The 22,794-nt window shown below is 40.2% G+C and overlaps 1 protein-coding gene across 1 annotated transcript in view; it reads right to left on the bottom strand.

The window, feature by feature from the left end:
- The window catches only part of MYO1E (myosin IE), a 233,999-nt gene that overhangs the window by 70,702 nt on the left and 140,503 nt on the right, over positions 1 to 22,794 (bottom strand). The window contains exon 17 of the mRNA XM_027851470.1: positions 2,547 to 2,653. Within this exon, the coding sequence (XP_027707271.1) occupies positions 2,547 to 2,653 (107 nt within the window). The remainder of the gene's footprint in view (positions 1 to 2,546; positions 2,654 to 22,794) is intronic.

Genomic DNA, 22,794 nt, shown 5'->3' with positions numbered 1-22,794 from the left:
TAATAATAGCACCTACCGGGAGGCGGAGCAAAGATGGCAGAGTAAAAAAGTAGTGACTTGCTTGAGCTCTCCCCCAAACCCCTCCAAATACCTATAAAAAAAATAATAGCACCTACCTCCCAGGGTTGTTGTGAAGAACAAATGAGATAATATTTGTAAGGTACTTAGCACAATTCTTGGCACATAATAGGCACTGAATAAATGCTTATTCCCTTAATCCTTTCTTCTTCCTTGTTCAAGATTCCTATATATGTTACCTAAAACTGTCTTGTGATAGAGATTACTGAGGGTATAGGGTGGACTGTATCAGTTTGGACAGTTCTCTTGCTAGAAATTCTTGGATTGAGGATGTTAAATGAATAAAAATTGTTTCTGTTTCTGGCTGACTTATGTCTAAAACAGTGAGTATACTATTAACATTTTTTCTTTGACAAGTGCCAATGGTGATTATTTTCTTCCCTTCTTTCTTTTCCCCTGACCTACCAAGAGAGGGAGAATACAGTCAGAAATGGAGAGTGCTGGTGCTAATCAAAGCCTCCCTTTCTCCATTTGTAAAATGGGAGTGTTGGGCTAAATGACCTTTAAGGTCCCTTCCAGTCCAGGGGGTATGCTGTTAAATGTCTAACAACTGATTCTTGTGAAAGAAAAAGTATGCAAGGCCCACTTTTCAATTTAATTTGCATTATTAACTTTTTTCTCATGACCTTAAGTCTAGACAGTCAATAAAATCATAAATCAAGCCATGATTTGTAGCATCTGCTGATTTCTGAGGCATAAATATGCTAAAAATTTAGAAATGGGCTCAGTTGAGTTGCCTTAGTTTGGGCTGCCCCCAGCACAACCTTCCTTCCAACTCTATATTCTATGATCCTATGAAGCCTTTGTCTCTTCCCTTCTCTCCACCTGCCCTGGTCCAGCCTGGCCTGACAACTAAAGCTAAGTAACAAGCCAAGTGATTTTTAGATTTTAACATAATACATATATTGTTGTTGTTATATATATATGTTTAATATAATACGTAGCAGAAGGGGATTTTCTTTCTTTTTTTCCATACTTTTTTCTCTTTCTTTTGATGTTTAATTTATAGAATAAAACAAACATTTCTATAACATAGTACAATAAAAAAATGATTGCATATGAAACTGCAAAAGCACCATGTATGACTTGCTATTCCTTCTAAATACACAACAAAGTTATCATGTAAATTTTCCCTCCTTTCCTCCCTCACCCCATCCTAGAGATGGGGACTCCATGGCCTAGTACAGGTGTTCTTAATGGTGGGGTCCATGAATACACACACACACACACACAAATTCACATACATACATATATTTAGTAACAATAGTTCAATATAACTGGTTTCCTTTATAATCCATACATTGTATGAATTTACAAATATTCTGAAAAGGGCTCCACAAGCTTCACCAGCCTGCCAAAGAGATCTAGGACCACAAAAGGGGTTAAGAACCCTTTATTTACTGGCTGAAAATGGTGCTGTCCTCTAAGGTTCATGGTGCTGGATGCCCATGGTTTCTCACCTCGTCTTCCTTCTCATGCCCACTTAGGTTCAGGGTCAAGGGCCTTTAAATGTTTGTTTGTTTTTTTTTTCCAGTTGAGGATAATGACTGCATCTTTGAATTACCTCCCAGCACTGTCTGTACCTAATCAAGTATTTTCCACATCCTGAAAAGGACAGGTCCCTCAGAGATATTTATGAGGGAGAAGAATCTGGGCGACTGCAACTATGCATCTGTGTGACATGGGGCTCATTAAGGAGCCAAGGAAGTGTGGCGAGGGTCTCTGAATGCCGTCTATGTTCCCCATCTCTCCCAGAGCTGTTCCCTCTAACACAGCTACCCTTGGAACATCAATACTTTCCTTGGATGGAGAGACAGAGCATAGAGTATTTTCCCCTTGCTGCTTTTATAAGCGAGCTGATTCATGAGAGCAGAAGTAAAGGACAGCCTGCTCTTTAAACCAGCTCTCAGAGTCAGTGTTTTTGAGGCAGAGTGTAAGCATTATATGCCACATCCTGTTAATGCCTTCAAGGATCTGGGTATATAAAGAATGCCTACACAGAGCTTTGAACTAAATTTAAAACCCATCACGATGCAGTAGTATTATCAAATCTGAGGAATTTGTGTCTCTGGATTGTGCCCAAACTGGTCAAGATCAACACAAAGAATTACTAGGCTGGAGCAGAGTGACACTGCTATCATCTTCAGAGATGGTGGGAGGACTATATAGGCTTGATATTGTAAAAATTTCCCCAAAAGCCTATGATGGGCGTATCTGGGAGCCATTTCAAACCATCTTTGTGGTAAGATGACAGAATGAGTGGAAGGATGAGCATGTTCTCTGACTCTGTCATAATACACCTTTATCCACACTTAGAGCAACAATCTCTCCTTCTCCCTCTCCCTCTCCCTCCCTCTCCCTCTCTCTCCCTCTCCCTCTCTCTCTCTCTCTCTCCAGCAACAGTCATGACTCAAAGAAAGCATTGTTTATAGCGGGCTCCCTTCCCCCATCCTTTGACTTCACATTACCTGCTTTCCTCCCAGTCGCGGGATTTTTTGGTCTCATTGGGCTTTATGCAGCGAATATAGTGGGGTGTACATTTCATCAGGGTGCTGACAAGGTCATTGGCTTGTTTCTGGGGAGAAAAGGAATGATACAATTTTAGATGCATAGAAGAGCCTAAACGTATAGCAAATTTCAGATTCTTTATAAGGCATCTTTATGGAAATATTGCTGAGTATAGATGTATGAATATAGCTTAAAATTAATAAGGCACCTGGCACTGTATTAAATCTATTGATTTTTCTTGTTTTTCTCTGCAACACTTTAGTGCCTTTGTCATGGTCCTCATACCAAACATGATATTGGAATATTTGTACACTTGAATTTTGCACATTTAAATCATGAAGACATTTCTAGTGATGCCAAAAAAGCCCATTTTCATTTAAAAAACAACCTGATTCAATATGACAAATATTTAGCAGATGCTTACTGTGAACAGCGTTCATTGCATAAAACACTGCAGGAGACAGAAGGCTTGCACAAGTACCTGTCCCTACTCTCATGTATCTTACAGTACAGTGGGGAGAAAGACACAGATCCAGATAACAATGCTAGATGATAATGCCCCTAAGTGAGGGGTAGGTGGCCAATAAATGAAATCAAGAAAGACTTTATAGAGGAGGTGATATTTTGGTTGGTTTTTAAAGGATGGGTGGAAATTTGACAAAGATGGTGAAGGAAAACATTCTAGGTACAGACAGCGTCTTGAGCAATGCTTTAGAGGGGAGAAAGCACATATTATGCTTAGGACTCCAGTTTGGCTGAAGGTGATGTGATAGGGAATAGACTGAAATCAGGGTCAAAAAATAGGTTGGTTTCCAACTGTGGAAAGGCTTGAAAACCTGGAACAAGAGTTTAGACTTAAGTTAATTGGTAATAGGGATCCACCAAAGATTTCTTAGCATTGATTGGTTGTTGTCTTTTGTGCTCAAAGAGGACCAAAATGACATCACTATGTTGGGGTCAAGATATAGCGTGTCCAACTATGGCTGATCAGATCAATTTGAGCTTGGAAGACTCTACCATAGGTCAGGCACAAATAGTCCACATGAACATTTGGAGTGGAAAATGGTATGGGTGATATCTTAAGTGAGGCAGAGCTGCACAAAGCTGGGGCCTCACTCTCTGTTCCACAGTCATCAGAGTCCAATGGCAAGACAGAAGTCGAGACAAATGGAGATGGCCCAGGATGCAGTGGATGACCCTGGCATCTCTGAGATGCCAGACCAAGCTCTACATACTACATAGCACCTGCTCCAGGCACCTTTGTGGCCGTTGAAACAAATTGTTCTCATCCACCCATTCCTCCAGGGGAGGTCTTCACATGCTTGGGGTAGATATCCCCTACCTCACCAACAGGTTTGAGGCCTGTCAGTTACCCTTAACCTGGTTTAGCCTCTGTAACACCCCAGTAATATTAGCATTATATGACCAGATCACATGACATATGTTATTAAGGATAAATTAGTAAGGAGAAAATGGAGGGAAGGAGATGTGAGAATGTTTTTTCCTTTCTTTTCTTTTGGCTAGGCAATGGGGTTAAGTGACTTGCCCAGGGTCACACAACTAGTCAGTGTCAAGTGTCTGAGACCAGATTTGAACTCAGGTCCTCCTGACTCCAGGGCCGGTGCTCTATCCACTGCTCCACCTAGCTGCCCTGAGAATTTTTTTTTTTTGCAACTATTAGACATAAGAATTGAGAGAGAAGGAAGATTCACAGATAGCACTAAAGTTTTTAACACGAGAGGGCCACTGATAGAAACAATGAAATCAGAAGGAGAAAGCAGATTTGGGGAAAAGAAAAGCTCAGTTTTTATAAGTTATGAGTTTGAGGTGCCTGTGACACATCCATGAAGATAAAGACTAGAGATACAGATTTAGGAGTCTTGCGACACCTCACAATTCCCAAGGCAGCATGGCGCAGTGCTAGACTTGGGAAGATAGAAAGAAAAGGGTTCCGAATTTGCCTTTGACACTTACTAGAGGTGACCATGGATGAGCCATTACTAAGACAGAGAGAACATTGAAAGAAGTTAAGATGGCCAACAACAGAACCTTGGAGGAATAACTATTAAGTGGTTGAGATGAAGATGACCCAGGAAAGGAGATAGAGAGGTCACATTTAGAGAAGCAGGAGTAGAACCAGGAAAAGTTCTCTCTCATTCCAAGAGAAACAATGTCAGAAATTATAGAGAGGAGGAGGGAGATGAAGACTGAAAAATGCTCACTTGATTGGACAATTAGGAAGTCACTACTGACTTTCACTTGAACAGCTTCAGTATAATGGTGTGGATAAAAGAGTGTAAAGGCTTAGGTGTAGACAACTTTTTTTGGGGGGAGGTGATTGTGATTAAGTGACTTGCCCAGGGTCACACAGCTAGTGTCTGAGGCTGCATTTGAACTAAGGTCTTCCTGACTTTAGGCCCAATGTGCTATCCACTATGCCACCTAGCTGCCCCTGTAGACAGCTTTTTAAGAGCCATTTGGCGATCAGGGGTAAGAGAGAGATGGAAGGGTAGCTGGAGAGACTTAAGCATCCATGACCCTATCATACCATCCAAGAAAAACTGTACATAATTTTAAAAGTAGGAAGTAAAGTGACTTCATCCTTTCCTTTTAAAATATGAAATGCATTCTGGACTCAAATCTGATTCACTTAGAATAATAGAGAAAAGAGTGAACAACTCCAGATTTGGGTCTCTCTCTCTGTCTCCCTTCCACCCCCTGCCCTTGCTCACTTCATTTCTGAGTGGAGAGATGGACCAGAAAACTTTGAAGCTAGGAAGATTTTAAGTACTGACTTTGCATTACAACTTCCACATATTAGCATTAGAAAAATCCAAAATGCCAAAGATGATTTAAGCTTATGGGTCACATGATTCAGATGAGGGATGATTTGGAGAATACAAAAAGAATTACATCAGATGGGTGAGACAATTTTAGTCAGGGCCCAATAATGAAGTGGAGAGAAGACAGTCATTCTGATTGAGAAAAATGAGCTACAATTATCTTTATTAGCTACTAGGTTTCTCTAAGAAAAACCAGAAAATTATTAGGTGACAATGCTCCCATAAGATGTAAGTTAGAATCTACTTTTTCCAAAGACCACCACAAAGGATTAGGCAGGTAGGTGATGTACAGTGGATAGAATGCTAGACGTGGAGTCTAGGAAGACCTGAGTTCAAATCTGACCTGAGACACTTAGCTAGCTGTGTGACCCTGGGTAAGTCACTTAATCTCTCTCTGTTTCCCATTCATACAAAGATGATAACAAAGCACTTACTTCCCAGGGTTGTTGTGAGGATAAAATGAAATAGCATTTGTACAGAGCTTTGCAAGTCTTAAAACACTATATAAATGCTAGCTATTATTATTAGCAGGCCTTCAATTTTCAGCTACCCAAATTCATGTTTGCCCACTTTGTACAGAATTTTATTAGGTACTAACTATATATTAAAAAAAAAAAGTAGGTTCTTAACCCCACTTCTTTGAAGGCAGGGCAATATCCAGGACAATTTTAACCTGCCTCCCCGCCATGTGATGCAGGATGAATGTTAATTTCCGTTTGGACATTTGTCCCTAGGGTTATTTGTGATGGTTGCTCAATTTAAGTTAAGAAATGAATTGTTTGACATTATCTCAAATAAATGTGGAATTTGTTCTTTGTCACAAAGTAATAACTAAATGCTAGATAAAATTCTGAAATGTAGAAAAAAGGTTGCCATATCATCTATTGATTCAGAGAATTCAGATCTACAACAGGAAGGAACCTCGGGGGTCTTCTTGGCCAAGCTGCTCATTAGAATACCGAGCTCCTGAGATGGTAAGTGACTTGGTCCAGGCCATAGAGGATTTCAGTACTCAGACACAGTCCAAAAAGTTACCATCTACCTCAGCTTCAATTGGCCTCTATGCTTCTATTATGGGTCTCAGCACATTCTGTCTTACATTTTAGTGACCTGTATAAATGCCGTGTCTCCTCCTCCTTAAAATTAGCTAACTTTTTAAGATCCTGAGGGTAGAGAATGAGTCTTATTGTACTCTCCACAACCCTTAGCCTTAACCCTTAGCCCAGAGGAAGGAAAGAATTAAGCAAGGAGACTCTTGTCCTTAAAAAAACTGACAATATATTGGGGGGAAAAAAGGAAATTAACATGAATGAACTTCTATATAATTTCCACAAGGCCTGTCTGTCATTTCTCTTAGAAGAAACTACAAGACCACAATAATAACATAGGTCCTTTATGTATAGCACTTGAGGTTCAAGAAATATTTTACATCTCATCGGATCTTCCCAACAGCTCTGAGCTATGTGCTATTATTAACTCCATCCTGTTGTTGTTGTTCAGTCTTTTCCAGCTCTGTGTGACCGCATTTGGGGTTTTCTTGGTAAAGATACTAAAGTGATTTGCCATTTTCTTCTCCAGCTCATTTTACAGACAAGGAAACTGAGGCAAACAGGGTTAAATTACTTGCCCAGGGCCACATAAAGAGTAAGTGCCTGAGGCCAGATTTGAATTAACAAAGTCTTCCTGACTTTTAGCCACTATACACCTAGTGGCTCATTTTAGAGATGAGCAAATTGAGGTCTAGAGAGGTTAGTTGGGTGACTTACTCATCCAGGTTCACATAGCTAGTAAGCATCTGAGGTAGGATTCAAACCCAAAACTTCCTGACAGAAAGTCCAGCATTCTATCTATTACACATTGTGCTGTTTTGCTTCTTACTGAGGTAAACCAATCAGAGTTAACTTTTGATTAGGACTGGCCTGTGCCAATCTGAATTAAATCATAGTCTGAGGTGTCTATTTAGGGAAAAATACATATTCAAGTATAAGAATAGAGTCAGGGCCACCTGGGCCATTAGAGGGAATAAACAACAGAAGTTGCCTTGACCAGCCCTCATTGCTACAGCTCTCCTGGGGCTTAAGCTATAAGGCTCTTCCTGGCCTTCGGTTATAAGGCTATCCCTGGCCCTGAGCCTTGAGCTATCCCTAAACTACAATGAATAGGCTTCTGTAGTTTTTTGTTTCGCCAGAAGTTGAAGAAATAGAATAAAAGTGTCCGCTTGCAGGAGAGGAGCTACATGGAGGCCATTCCTACCCAACCATTCACCATTCTCATGTTGGCAATTCTAGTGATATGGATGAGGGAGGAGTAGGTAGTTAAAAAAAATAAAATCCTTCACAGGCCTATGGCTGAAACCTGTCCAGTCCTGAGTCAAAATATTGTCTCCAGAATACACTGATTAAAAAAAAAATATGTATGGGGGGGGGTTTGTGGGAGGCAAATGGAAGGAAAGTGAGAGAGTTAGGTAATAACATACAGCATTTATGCAGCATAATAGAGCAATCCATCTATTATTTCCTTGGCAAAAAGTGGCTTATTAGTTCCTCGGCATAAAGTCCAAAGGGAATGGGGCCCTGGCCATAAAGAGGAAGCAGGAAAGGGAAGTACAGAACAAGGGGGTGTTTCATTAATGTAAGGCTCAGGAAGGTGTTCTAAGCACTCAGGCAGTGGCCATAGACAGGAATTAGTAAGCAGAAAGTTAAAAAAAAATAAGGGAGAGGGGAGGAATAGGGAATAGAAAGAAAAGGGGAATAGATGGAATCACAGAATTTCCAAGTTGAAAGGGAAATCAGTGGCATTCTTATATAAAACGGAATCGTTTCTATACCACTTCCCTCACCCTCTCCCCAGAGCAACAAATGGTTATCAAGACTCTGTCTGAAGATCTATAATTAAGAGAAACTCATTACCTCCCCAAACTGTCTTTTTAAACTTTTGAATGATTAGTTGTTAGGAAATGTATTCCCTGACTGAACTGAAAATTTCCTCTCTACAGTCAAATATAAATCTATTGACAGTGAAGGCTTTTGTTTTTTCCCTTTGTCTCCCTAGAGGCTAGCACAGGGTGTCAAACATGGAAGGCTAAAACTTAATGTTTATGAATTTGAATGGAATTCCACCCCATTGCTCTAAATTCTGCCTTTGGGGGTAAAGCAGGGTGAGAGTGATCATGTCTCCTCTCTCCTCCTCATAAATCTTTTCTTCTCCAGGAGAACTATCCCCAGTTCCTTAATCAGTCCTCCTATGATTCTGTCTCTAGTCCTCTCATCCACCTGGCTATCACCATCCTCAGGATGAGCTTGAGTTTGTCAATGGCCTTCCTAAAACTGGGTTTTAGAACTGAAGACAATAGTCCAGATATAGCACTGAATCAAAACTCAGCCTACTTCACAATTTCTTCTAGGGCCAGGCTGGGCAAACCTCTCCAAGGCAAATACAATTCATAAGCCCAGAGCCTCTCCAGTGCCAATGTTTTCAAGCTTCTCCTCCTCCACTAAGTCATTATGAGAACTAATGACAAATGGAATCCTTTGCTTGAATTGCACTTTGCCAGAGTGGCATTGTAGAGTTGGTGGCAAAAGACCTGGGGGCTCTATCACTTACTAAGTCTCATTTAAACCTCTTTCTGAGTCTCACTTCCCTCATAAATATGTATTTATGCAAACCTATGATTTTATTTCTGTGGGAAACACCTGGTAAGAAAACTGTGCCACAGATGCAGATCAACTTGTCTGCAATGAACAGTCTTAGCATTGAGAGAAAGGGCAGCTAGCTGGCTCAATGGATAGAGCGCTGGGCCTGAAGTCAGGAAGACTCATCTTCATGAGTTCAAATTTGGCCTCATTCACTTATTAGCTGTGTGACCCTGAGCAAGTCACTTAATCCTGTTTGCCTCAGTTTCCACATCCACAAAAAGAGCTGGAGAAGGAAACAGCAAACCATTCCAGTATCTTTGCCAGGAAAATCCCAAATGAGATCATGAAGAATTGGACATGACTGAAAAAATGACTGAACAACAGCAAAGCATTGAGAGGCTAGGTAGTTTGCCTTAGGGTCATTATCAGAGACAGACTTGAATCCCACCTCTTCCCAACTTCAAGGATGGCCCTCTACCCATTATGCCATGCTGCCTTATTCTGACATAAGGATGATAGTACTGACAGTACATTATCACAAGTTTGTTCTAGGATCAAATGAGTTAATGTTTGTGAAAATACTTTTTAACTGCAAAGTACATTACAAATTTGTACTGAGATTACATCTCTTTCTTTAAGGAAGATTCTTAAGAACAGAAGGAACTAATTAGAAAGACAAACACAAGGAGAAAAAAAGGCTTTATGAGTTTTCCTTCACTTGGCCTATTTCATAATTTTTCATATGAATGGTCTTGATATAAATAATTCCCAAGTCAAGTAGTTGCTCTATACAGTATACAGTATCATGGCATGATGGGTTCCATTAATTCAATTTTCTGTTTAGCTAAGATATGATATTTACCATCCAGAGATTATGAATTTTTAATGAATATTAAACACAGTAATACAATGCACTCAAACCTCAACACTAACAATTTAACTCATCACTAAAATCATAATGAACACAGTCTTTCTTTGATGATTCAGAAGATACTCCAGGAGAATGGGGACTGGGAGGTTTGGAGAAGTAAACTCTCTCTAATGATTCTGTCATTACCACCAAACAAATATTTATTAAATGCCTAATTATGTGAAAGGCACCTGGACAATATGGATAAAGGGCCAGGCTGGGACTTAGGGATACATACTAGCCCTGTGACCCTAGATAAGGCATTTCAATTCTCAGTGTCTCAGCTCCTTTAGACTATAAGTTGAAAACAGTTTCTGTATTGCACTGGCAGAAAGAATTTCCTCCCCAGGGATTCTCTGCACCAATGAAACCACAGGCCTAGACTGAAAAAAAACTAAATAAGACATGGAAGGCACTGTTATTAGGCAGCAGTGAGGATACAAGGATAGATATCATACTGACCCTTTTCTAAATTCACAATCTAAGATGGAAAACAGGCACACATCCAAATAACTGGGATGCAAAGGAGAATGATATAAATGTAAAGAAGATCAAGCAAACTTGAGGTATCTGATATCATTATGATTCTGTAACTGGTGGTGGTGGTCAGGAAAGGCTTTGTGGAAGAAGTGGTGCTTAGATGAGGACTTCAAAGTATGAGAGGGACGTGAACATATGGAAATGGGGATGAGGGGCAGCAGGAAAGCCTATTCCAAGAAAGTGAGCAAAGGCCAGGAAAAAGAGATGATTGGACAAGACTAGAATTTAGCCAATTTCTGGTCCAGTTGGAATGTACAATATAGTATATGGAGGCATGAAGTATGATATAAAACTAGAAAGACTGGAACTAGATTTTAGGTGACCAGAAAATTATATTACATTCATTGGCAACTGGGAGCCATTGAAGGTTTTTGAATAGAGAAGGAACACCTGAAAAACAGGGTGTTTGGAAGATTATTAAAGAGAAGAAGACAAATATAAAATAGTCAATGAATCCCTAACTTCAGAGGTAGAAAGAGATAAGAGACCTGAATTAGGGCTGCTAATTATGGATTGCTATTAATTCACTGGATAACCTTGGGCAAATTTTTTTTCTGTGTTTATGAATCTTCACTGTACACTAAATGTTAGCTATGATGGCCGCTAAGGCGATAGGATCACAGAAACTAGAACTGGAAGAGATCTTACGGGTCATCCAGGCCAAGTAGAATCATTTTACAAATGAGGAACTGAGGCCTAGAGGTTAAATGACTTGCCCAAGGACCTATAGGTATTAAGCCGGGATTAGAATCCAGGTCTTGTAACACGAAAGAAAGGGCTTTTCCCACTAAGCTGTGCTGTCTCCCTAAGGAAATCCTTTCCAGCTCTAAGATTCTAGGATCTGAGAGTACCTCAGAGACATTATTAAAAATATCAATGATTCTTCCCTGGAACTGGAGATGTAGGAGGGATAGGACCAAGAGTTCTACTCCTAAGCACAGAGAAATGAATCTATCTATATTTGCTGACTTAGCTTGCTAAAGTAAATGGTAGGTGTTAGTTACTCACTACTTAGCAATGAATCCCTAACTTCAGAGGTAAATCAAACCCAGGCATAGTACTATTTTGCTCTCCTCCACCCCTACTCCAAACACATCTCCATGTGGGCCTCCTCTTTATATTCATCAATTCTTCTTTCTTCCTCTGAAAGGCTCCCTACTCTCCCCCATCCCTGGTGGTATCTCCTTTTCCTTTGCTCCTTCCTGAAGCATAAGTCTTATCCCCTCAGGACCAGGCTCTCCCTGCCTCCCTGGTTAACAATGAACTAAGCTGATGAAATTATTGTACCAATGTACTAATTAATTATCACAGTAATAGCTGAAAACTATGGGCCTTCTTATGTGATTTACCTCTAGTTCCAAGGCCATATATGCATATTATTTGATCTTACTATTACATTGTGTTCACTTGAATAAGAGATAAAAATGTATAAATCAGCACAGATGAGGTGGGCGTAAAGTCTCCATGGTATACACACACACTCCACATATATCTCAGTTCCTTAACTAGCTGTAATTTCAAGGGTAATGAAGAGTGCAGAAATCAGTTCAAAATAGACTGATTATGGTGACATAAAAATAGTAGCAGCAACAAAAACTGTTAGCATAGAAAAGATAAAAAAAACCCCAGAGCACTTAATATATTATTTTATTAAGATTTATATACCTGGGGTTAAGATTTTTTTACCTAGGTGGTACAGTGGATAGAGCACTGGCCCTGGAGTCAGGAGGACCTGAGTTCAAATCTGTTCTCAGACCAGATACTTGACACTTATTAGTGTGACCGTGGGCAAGTCACTTAACCCCAACTGCCTCACCAAAAAAAGGATTTATATACCTGTTTTTTCTTTTAACAACTGTAAATAATAATGCTTAATATTCATTAAGCTCCTACTATGTGCAAAGCACTGTGCTAAGTGCTTTACAAATATTATCTGATATGATCCTCACAACAACCTTGGGAGGTAGGTGCTATTATTATTTCTTTTAACAGTTGAGGAAATTGAGGCAGATAGCAGTTAAGTGAATTGTCCAAGGTCACATAGTTAAGTGTCTGAGGCTGGATTTGACCTGAGGTCTTCCTGACTCCAGGCCCAATGCTCTGTCCACTGCACCACCTGAGAGATCATAGGTCTGCAGATGATTTCATTACTTATTTGATTTGGCTAATCTGATTATTCTCAGTTGAGAATGGACCTGTAATTTAATGGATATAGGGAATCCTCAATTAGGAAACTCTTGTTACCAATGCAGACAGCTCTCAGAGACATTAAGTGACTTGCTCAAAGTCAGTACTGTCAGAAGCTAGGTTTCTCCTGATCCAGGGACCAGTTACCCTATTTGGGAAGCTACCCAGCCTCTCTTGTGGATTGTGCCTCCTGCTCTTAAAAAGATGCATTTCTGGAGGCAGCTAGGTGGTGCAGTGGATAGAGCACTGGCCCTGGATTCAGGAGGAGTTGAGTTCAAATCCGGCCTTAGACACATAACATTTACTAGCTGTGTGACCCCGGGCAAGTCACTTAACCCCATTGCCCACGCCCCTCCAAATATGCATTTCTGCACAGCAAGACCAAGCCTATCAGTAAAGGATGTATGGATCTTTTCCCTCTAAAATCTTGCCAACCCTGAGTGTCAGAGGTCGGGCTAATAAACTGTGCTGAACGTGTAACAAATTGTGAAGGAGACTTTTAGCAGTAAGTTCCTGCTCATGGTTTCTTTAATTGTTTTGTTTTTCTCACCAAAGTATCACGTTTTTCTTTCTCACACAGCAGAATATGAAAAGGCATAGCTTCCCGGACAGTGTGATTCAGCCGTCTCTCTGCAGGCTTAATTCTTGTATCGAAGAGACCAAACTCTTCCCAGCCTTTGCATCCTTCTGATTTTGGCATTTAAATCATTCTCCATTACATCTCATATTGTAAGTACCACAATATGCCACTTCCAGCACCTTGTCAGCAGCTTCAACCCATTCTTTTTTCATCTGAATTAAAGTCTGTTTGATTGGAATGTCTTTTCCCATCTTGGGGATTTTGACTCTTAGTTTCTTTCAAACCACATTCTGGGGCCTTCAAGTTTATCTTCACCAACAAAGTTGTGTAGAAGTAGAGTGTAAAGAGTGTTAAAACTGAAGTGTGTCATAGGACCTGAGTTCAAATCCTAGCTCAGTCGCTAACTAATGTGACAATGAATCAGGGGTATGATAGAGCCAGCTAGTAGTGGCTTGAAAGAGCCAATTGTTAAAAATTTCAGGGTGAGCATTTATACCTTGGATATCTATAAGAGCTACAAACCAGTGCTCAATTTATTATTTTCTTAATGATCTAGAAGTAATAAAGTGATGGAAAAATATGAATGACATAGATTAAACTTAAGTGTGCCTGGCCCACACTTTTTGGGGGAGAGCTGGTTGTTTAATATTTACCAGCACACCTCTGCCTCGAACAAGTTACTTAAATTCTGTCGGCCTTAATTACCTTATGTGAAAAATGAGGGGGGTTGGGCTAGTTCATATCTAAAGTCTGTTATGGTTCTAGATCTATGATGCTCTAAGTCTTGCTGTTACCACACAATGCTAGGCCACAATTCTCCCCCAAGACCTCCTTCATGTTTCACTTTTCAAGGACAGGCAACATTAAGAATTGAACCTTTAATGCTATGAAACGAAATGGAATATCTGGCATTATTCAATGGCTCAACTTTCTCAGCAAATCTCTTTTTTAATAGCTTTGCATATTCAGAAGATGCCCAGGACCACAGGAAGACATCCAAATAATACCAAACATTAAGCTTAAATATCCTTAGGGAATGTTCTCCAAAACACAAGCAATACAGAGACTTTGTCATTTTTAGGGTAAATCTATTTTTTTTTCTAATTTGCACTTTCATTGCTGGTACAAAAACATGGGGCAAATAATCCAAAAAAAGTGCTTTGCTCATTCCCATTTAGACACTGTGATATGAAAGAAAATGGTGAATTTTAAGCACATATGAAATCCTTGTGATAGTTACACAGTCTCATTGCCAAAGGCTTTCTTTGTATGACCTCAAAGCATTAGCAAATATAGGATTAGTTAACCTCTCTGTATCCTGCTCAAAAGCAGTGGCCCTGGATCCATTCCCTTACATCCTCTAGGGTAGAATTTGGCTTTATTTGCACCATGAAATGGTTGAAGGCGTAGATGGTAATCATCAGAAATTACATTCTAAAATTTTCACAGACCACCCCCCCCCACGTTGTGATTGCTTTTCACTGAACATATTTAAACACCTAACGCAGACTTTTAAAATACAAGGATATATTTAAAATACACCTTTTAAAAATGATTCAACCAATTTGATTTGCTATTCCCTGTACCAGAATGCCTTCCCTGCCATGGCCGCCAGTTGAAATCTTACCCATTATGCCAAAAGCCCTGCTCAAATGCCATCTCCTGATTCTCTCCAATAATAACATTAGTTAGTGTCTTTGTAGCACTTGAAGGTTTTCAAAGCACTTTACGTATGTTAACTCATTTGATCCTTACAAAAATCCTGTGAGATAGGTAATAATAATTATCTCCATTTTACAAATGATGAAACTGAGGCAGGCAGAGGGTATACTTGAATAAATCCTACACTATCTACTCTACCACCTAGCTCCTCTCTACCAGATACATCTCTTCCTCTTTTGGATTCTCACAGTATTTTGGACCTTTCATGAAGGTGTGGGCATGTTGTCTTTGAAGAAGCCCTGGATTTCGTATCTGGGCTCATGCCCCAGCTAGGCAATCTCTTATTTGCATAACAGTATAGAAGTCATTCAATCTCCCTGGGTCTCAATTTCTTTGAAGGGGCTGTACTTCCAAGTTTAAGCCTATGGTCTATTCAAGTTCTCACTCTATTTTTAAAATTATACATTTATTTCTGTCAAATCAATTCCCCTCCTGGACTACAGGATTCATCAAGGCACTGGGCCCAAGTCTAATGACTTTTTATTTCCCCCTTCCTGACTAGGACAGCATAATAAATGTTGGCTGAATCAAATTAAATGTATTTATAAGAAATCTTGTGTCTTTCAAACACTACTGGAGTCAGATTGAATGCTTGCTAACTGACCAGCTGAACACTCATATAAAACATGCAATTGTTAGGGCTCAGATTGGAACCCATGCTTAACCTGAACCAGTGATTTTCCCACTATGCTCTACTGCAGCTCTATTAACTTTCATTGATTTATATTACAACTACCGAAAATTTAGATTTTCTTCACAAAGACTTATTCATTTATTATACTGCTTTGTGCAATAACAGTAGCTAATATGTGTATGGGGCTTTATGGTTTATAAACCGCTATATATGTTACTTCAGCTGATGCTCACACATCAACCCTGCAAGGTAGGTGCTATTATCATCCCCATTTTATAGATGAAGAAACTGAGGCAAACAGAAAACAAGTGACTTGCCCAGGGTCACACAGCTAGTTAAGTGTCTAAGGCTAGATTTGAACTCACGTTGTCCTGATTCCAAATCTGGCACATTGTCCATTGTACCACCCTAACTATGTGGAGCAACAGGTTAAAGGGCTGTATATTATATGTCCAGGGGAGGGCACTTCAAGTGGCCCTATGCTGATACAGCTGCAGGTACGAGATATCTCCCCATTTTTATTTGCCTGTTAACTATCTTCATGTTACTCCAAACGCTCTGTCCTCTCACCAATTTCATCTTCCACAATGCTGGCTATTTCCTATTGCTCATCACACTGGCAGTATTTTGCTTTTACAATGTCTTATTCAAAAGAGTGATTGTGCCACACAAATAGCACTGGCCCTTTATGGACTCTGGAACTTTTAAAAGAGATATTTCAGTCTCTTATTATTTTTTTTTCAGTTGCGTCTGACCACATTTGCGGTTTTCTTGACAAAGATACTGCAGTGGTTTGCCATTTCTTGCTCCAGCCCATTTTACAGATGAGGAAACTGAGGCAAACAGGGTTAAGTGACTTGCCCAGGGTCACACAGCTAATAAATGTCTGAGGCCAAATTTGAACTCAGGAAGATGAGTCTTCCTGACTCCAGGCCTGGCATTCCATCCACTGGACCACCCAGCTGTCCCTCTTTTTTTTTTTTTAGGCAATTGAGGTTAAGTGACTTGCCCAGGGTCAGACAGCTAGTAGGTCAGATTTGAACTCTGGTCCTCCTGACTCTAGGGCAGGTGCTGTATCCACTGCGCCACCTAGCTGCCCCCCAGCTGTCCCTATTAAGAGGCTGGTCGGACTTTCAAGTTATTGGGATCATTAATAGACTAGAATAAACTGTACAACCTTGTTACCCTCTTCACCTGAGGCCTTACCATGTCATGAAAAAGATTCTGGGTTCTGGAAGTCAATGTTTGAAGAGTAGAGGCTCTGACAGATCCTACCAAAAGCTAGACAGGTTGCATGCTGCCTGAGAACCAGCCTAGCTAAGTTTAGAGAGACTCTACATGAATAGGCTGCAGGGAAAATGAAATTTTTATGTCACCACAACTGGGAAACATCATCTATTAAATTGTAGCAGGGTTGTGTTCATTGTTTTGGGAAAAGGAGCATCCAAATGGACAAAGTCATGGGCCCTTGAAGTAATCAAGTGAAGACTACTACATCCATGGGAAATAACCTGGTCTGGAAGACCAAAGCACCCTGCCCCCCCATTAGACTGTAAGTACCTTGAGGGCAGGAACTGTCTTTTGCCTATTTTTATAACCCCAGGACTTAGCACAATGCCTGACACCTAGTAGGGGCTAATAAACTTATATTGATTGACTGACTAGTAGGATCTGCCTGGGTTTTTTCTCTGCTGGCAAAGCCTTCCAAAAACCTGGGTAACCTCTGCTTTACAGAGGAGAACCAGGAGAACTTTAGGGAAGGATACCATAGCACGGAAGATGGATTAGAGAATCCTGGAGGTAGAAGGGATCCTGAAGCTCCGCGTACACTAAACTGTAGGGATTCAAACACAGTTGTCCCTTCCACATTGCAGTTTCAATATATCCTGGGTTGGCATAAGAAATTAAATGGAGGAGGCAGCTCGATGGCACAGCGAATAGAGCACCGGCCCCGAAGTCAGGAGGACCCGAGTTCAAATCCGGCCTCAGACCAAACTCTTGACACTTACTAGCCGTGTGACTCTGGGCGCGTCACTTAACCCTGATCACTTTGCCAAAAAACAAAGAGACAAAAAAAAAATCCCAAATGGGGTCAAGGAGTGCCAGACTTGACTGAACAATGACTTACAATAACTTACAGGGTCCGAGGGACATTTTGCTAGCATTAGAAAATTTTTCTGAGATTAAAAAACAACAACCGTGTTTAATGCATTTTTTGGGTAGATCCATACAACTTGATGTCATCCACAGCATCACAGGTCTAGGGACCTCAGAGGCAATCTACTTGGATTGCTTAATTTTATAGTTGAAGAAACTGAGGCCCAGGGAAGTTGTGACTTGCCAAGGTCACAATGGTAGTAATCAATAGACACGGGATTTGAACCCAGGCCTTCTGACTCACAGGGCCATTGTTCTTTTTACTACATCACCCTGATATAATGTTTTGGTGTAATCATCATCATCAATATTCAAAATTGAATTCAATAGCTATTGGTTTTCCTATCCATTTTTGGGGGGGGGGGGGGGGGTAGAATTAGAGGAGGGGACCAAATCTGTGATTCTCTTCAGTATAGAAACTCCTGGTGAAGAAATTGCCCCATCTGCAACTTATAGCATTAGATAGTTATCTGAGGGATTGAGAAAGTGAGTGATTTGCCCAGGGTTACATAACCACTTGTAAGAGGACTTTAACTCAGGCTGTTTTTACTGCACCATCTATTCTCACTATCTCTCTTTCTTTAAGAGTTCAGTATCTCACTGAATTAATCCCCCACCCCCCATCCTCTTTTTGCTTTGGACTTATGTTCACTGACAGAAGCATACCTCTGAGAGTGAAGAATGAAAAGACTCCCTAGTTAATCTGTCTTTAACCCTTCCACCATTCCTTTGCTTAGCTCAGAAAGAACTGATAAATAGAAGTATGTAGAGAATATTTTACACACACACACACACACACACACACTTTTGTGTCTAATAGTAGTCATCTCTGCAGGTGGGTGGGGGGAGAGGAGGGAAGAAAAAAAGGGAAAAAAGAAAGATACACAACTTTATGAAATATGTAAAAGGAATAGCAAGTTATACTTTAAAATTTGCAGTTTCATGTACAATCATCTTTTTTTCTATTCTACTATGTTATGGAAATGCCTGTTTTATTTCTTAAGTGCAGAATAAACTTGAATAAAATAAAAAAAAAAGAAAGAAAAATCTTTGTCAAACTGGGGGCTATAGGACAAAGTACTAATTTCTGATCTCCACTGTGACTAGAATTTTGACACCAAGGGCGAGGAGCACTGAACATGATCCCAAGTCAAAGTTTTAAGATAAATTCAGTTGAAGAGTGGGAGATTTTTGGACATCAAGAATGTCTCACAGGTGGAGAATCAGAGGGTCAAGAAAGAGCTCACTTGGAGGAATAAATCAGTAAAAAATTCACTTGAGGTTCGGCTGACATCTGATGGCTTCATAGTTCTGTCAAAGCAGATGTTAAATTCAGTTGTTTCTATACTGTGGAAGTACTATCAATGCTAAAAGTTGCTGTCCTGTTCTCCCCGTCCTAGTTGTGACTCAGGTAGTCAGGTTAAAAATAAGATGGAATTAATTCAGTGAGAAAAAAGGAGAACTTTGGAAGACACATCAGAATCTTCTAACCCTCACAGCCCAAATGACACTTTATAGCTGAGGTCTCTGAGGGCAGACAACACGTTAAAAAGGGAAGAAGAAGCTGAGTGTAATGAAGCAGTGGGCACCTGTAAGCACCCCGTGGGAGAGGCTGTCTTACTAGAGAATTCAAAGTTCAGTCATCCTCCACCCAAGCTCTGCTTTGGACTTTGATCAGCTTAAAGGATCATTTTGCTCCACAGTGTCCTAGAAAACAAACTGGGAGCAGCAGCATCTGGATTTTCACTAAGCCTCTCTGCTGAGAATTTCACCACGTTTTTCTGCTAATTTATAGTTGGCTCAGTGGGAACCAAGTGAAACATTTTTTTTTCCTATCTCATAAACTGGGTATTCAAGTGCCATTGGCATAGATTTCAATACTGTTCTTACTTCATATTCCTACAACTGTGGCAAAGAAATCCTCCTCTCCTAACTGCCACGTATATCATTATGCAACGCAGTAAAATCCTCTTAAAGTTTTTCAAGAAACTCTTCAACAAGGGAAATATTCTTAAGAGGGGGAAATGGAAAGTTACGAACCTGCAGACAGATCCTAAAATTTCAATGTACCCAATGGGAAGGAATGTCTTAAAATGATTTTACAATACAGACCAGTACAATACGTTTTGCTTCATTTTGAACTGAACCTGTAATTTCATCAGTTTAGGAAAATTCCAAAAATCTCTCTACTGATAAAGATCAGCAACACAACTGTAACTTAAAGTCTTAGAGAGTTTCCCGAGGGCACTGGTAGGTTAGGAGATTTGCTCGTGGTCCAATGGCTAGTTATGTGTCAAAAGGTAGGATTTAGATCTTGCTGCCTCCAAAGCCCACGCCCCATTAACTATGCCAAGTTGTCTCAAAATAATAGTGTGTACTATAAAAAACCCTCTCTACAAGAGAGGGTGGTCAGTATTTTCCTGAGTGCCATTTCAAGTGAAAGACATGGTATAGAAAGTGGGGGTACAATGGGGGACAGAAACTAGCAGATTGCAGATATCACTGGATAAACTGATCCAGTAAACTAGATACTGAACAAAAGCCTTCAATTCATTGGCTGGCAGTACTAGCCATTAGCACGGTGTGAGGCAGCGCTATTTATTAAGTCACAGAATTAAACTAAAGAAATAAATAATTAAAGTTATTAGTGGGATGGGGGAGGGGGAGTGGAGCATCAAGTCAGAAAGAAGAGATTATCACCTCTTTTATAGGCATCCTTATACATCGTAAAACAGACATGGGGAAAATCCAGCTAGTTTCAAAGTTGGGTCATGTGCAACTCTGCTGATTTGAGTCCTTTGGATATGAATTTGAGAGCCGTGTGACCGGATTTTCCACCCCAGAGCTAAAGTCTGGACCTACGACTGAACTTATGAGTCACAAACTGCATGCAGATATTAATGCTTGTGGCTTCTGAGAATTTCTCTCATTTCACGATGAATAGTCTTGCCATGGACACTGAGCTCCAGCCAGCCTAATTCGATGACTGTCTGTGACTGACTTCTCGCTCCTCCCTCCAGCCCAAGGCACGTGCTGATTTCTTCCCCTTCCCTCAGAAGCCAGTTTACAATTTACTTCCTCTATGGAGCCTAATGAATCCAGAAGACTCTCATCTTATCCCTTGTCCGATTCCCTTAGCCCTTATTCAATATAACAGCTATTTACTGAAGATATTACAATGAAGCATAATGTAAAGAGCACTGGACTTGTGTGCTATATGCTTAATCTCTGAGTTTCAATTTGCTCATCTATAAAATAGGTATAGAACTATTTATACTACCTAGTCACAGGGTTGTGATAATCAAATGAGAAAGCATGGAAAAGCACTTTGTTGATGTCTTTTCTTTCTTTCTTTTTTGGGTGAGGCAATTGGGGGTTAAGTGACTTGCCCAGGGTCACACAGCTAGTGTCAAGTGTCTGAGGTGGGATTTGAACTCAGGTCCTCCTGACTCCAAGGCTGGAGCTCTAGCCACTGTGCCACCTAGTTGTCCCCTAATTTTATTGATGTCTTTTCTTTTCTTTTTTTTTTTTTTTTGGTTGGAAAAGCACTTTGTAACCAGAAAATACTATATAAATCTGAGCAGTTATTATGACAATGTGACTAATACTGTATTAGGCATCCTAGAGAAACAAAATAAGCATACAGCATTGTTCCATGTCCTTAAGAAGCTTATAATTCCTCTGGAGAAAGGAGACCAGTACAAATAAATTAAGAAGACGATATAAGACAGAATATGATAAGGTGCTAAACTGTAATACAATGTTCCACTTAAATTCAAGGGTAGGCTTATCTTTATTATTCCTGAGTAAGTCTATTGTTGTTCTGATATATACAATATATGGGGATATTCACAAAGAGAGGAAAGAAATGCTGGCGGCAGTCACTGGGGAAGGCTTAGTCAAGGAGATGGGTTTTGAATTGAGCTTTGAAAGATGGATAAATATGTCTGGTGAAAGGGAGAATGGCATTTCAAGTACCATTTAGGGAAAGAGAATGTGGTACATGTGTGGGATGGTGGGATGTAGTGGGAATGGGGTGATCAAGACTATAGTCTGCCTGAAAAATGGAGTTTGTATTAGGAAGTAATGGAAAATAATGCTGAAAAAGTCCTTAATTAGCACATTATCCATTGACATTTGGATACATAGTTCTTTGAAAGCGCTCCTATGTTTCCACGTGCATTTGGCTTGTCTCCTTAATCAAAACCCTTCTTTGTAGGCGCAGGACCTCAGAGGTCAGCTAGCCTAATCCTTTCACTTTATAGATGAGGAAAGTGAGGCCCAAGGAGGTCGTTTGCCCAGGGTTATAGAAGTATTAAGCAGCAGAGCCAAGATTTGAACCCAGGACTTCTAATTCGAACTCTGCTGCTCAATCCACGGACCATACCAACACTGCTTTTGAGCATTCGTCTTCCTTGTTCTATACACCGTGTATTTTAAATATATGTTGACAAATACTGAATTCCTTGCCTTTGAAAATCCAAACAGACAAATGAGATAGTCAACACATGGTTTGTGAAGGCCAAAAAAAAAAAAAAGAAAGAAAAAAAAGAAAAGAAAAAAGAAGATAAAATGAACATTCTCTATAATAGTTCAGCAGAATTTCAGCTCCATAAAGCTCTGAAACTGGCTGGTCTCAGGCCTTGATTTGGAACGCAGATTTGGAACTAGACTTCCAGACATGGCTCTGAATCAGAAACTTTCCTCTTAGGTTTAACAAAAATTCCTCCAACTTCAGCTAAAATCTACTTCCTCTTAGAGAGCAGCTGATTATCATCTGCTGAATAATAATAGTCAGTCAAAGTACTTAAAATCCATTAGGGATTTACATTCGGCCAAGGCAAATTCAGCGGATGACCTGTGACCCCTATTCAAGCAGTTGCATCAGTCCTGCAGTGTTTTCTTTATCAAGCCCCTCCTATCTCTTGGGCTTCACTTTTGTCCTGGAGCCTAGAAGCGAAGTCCTTGGCTCTAGGGTAAGTCTCCCCTAGCCATAATCT

Source organism: Vombatus ursinus, unplaced genomic scaffold, assembly GCF_900497805.2.
Source record: "Vombatus ursinus unplaced genomic scaffold, bare-nosed wombat genome assembly UNPS02009205.1, whole genome shotgun sequence".
NCBI classification, from domain to species: Eukaryota; Metazoa; Chordata; class Mammalia; order Diprotodontia; family Vombatidae; genus Vombatus; species Vombatus ursinus.
Note: the sequence above shows the minus strand (reverse complement) of the source record. Positions and strands in the feature narration are given on the sequence as shown.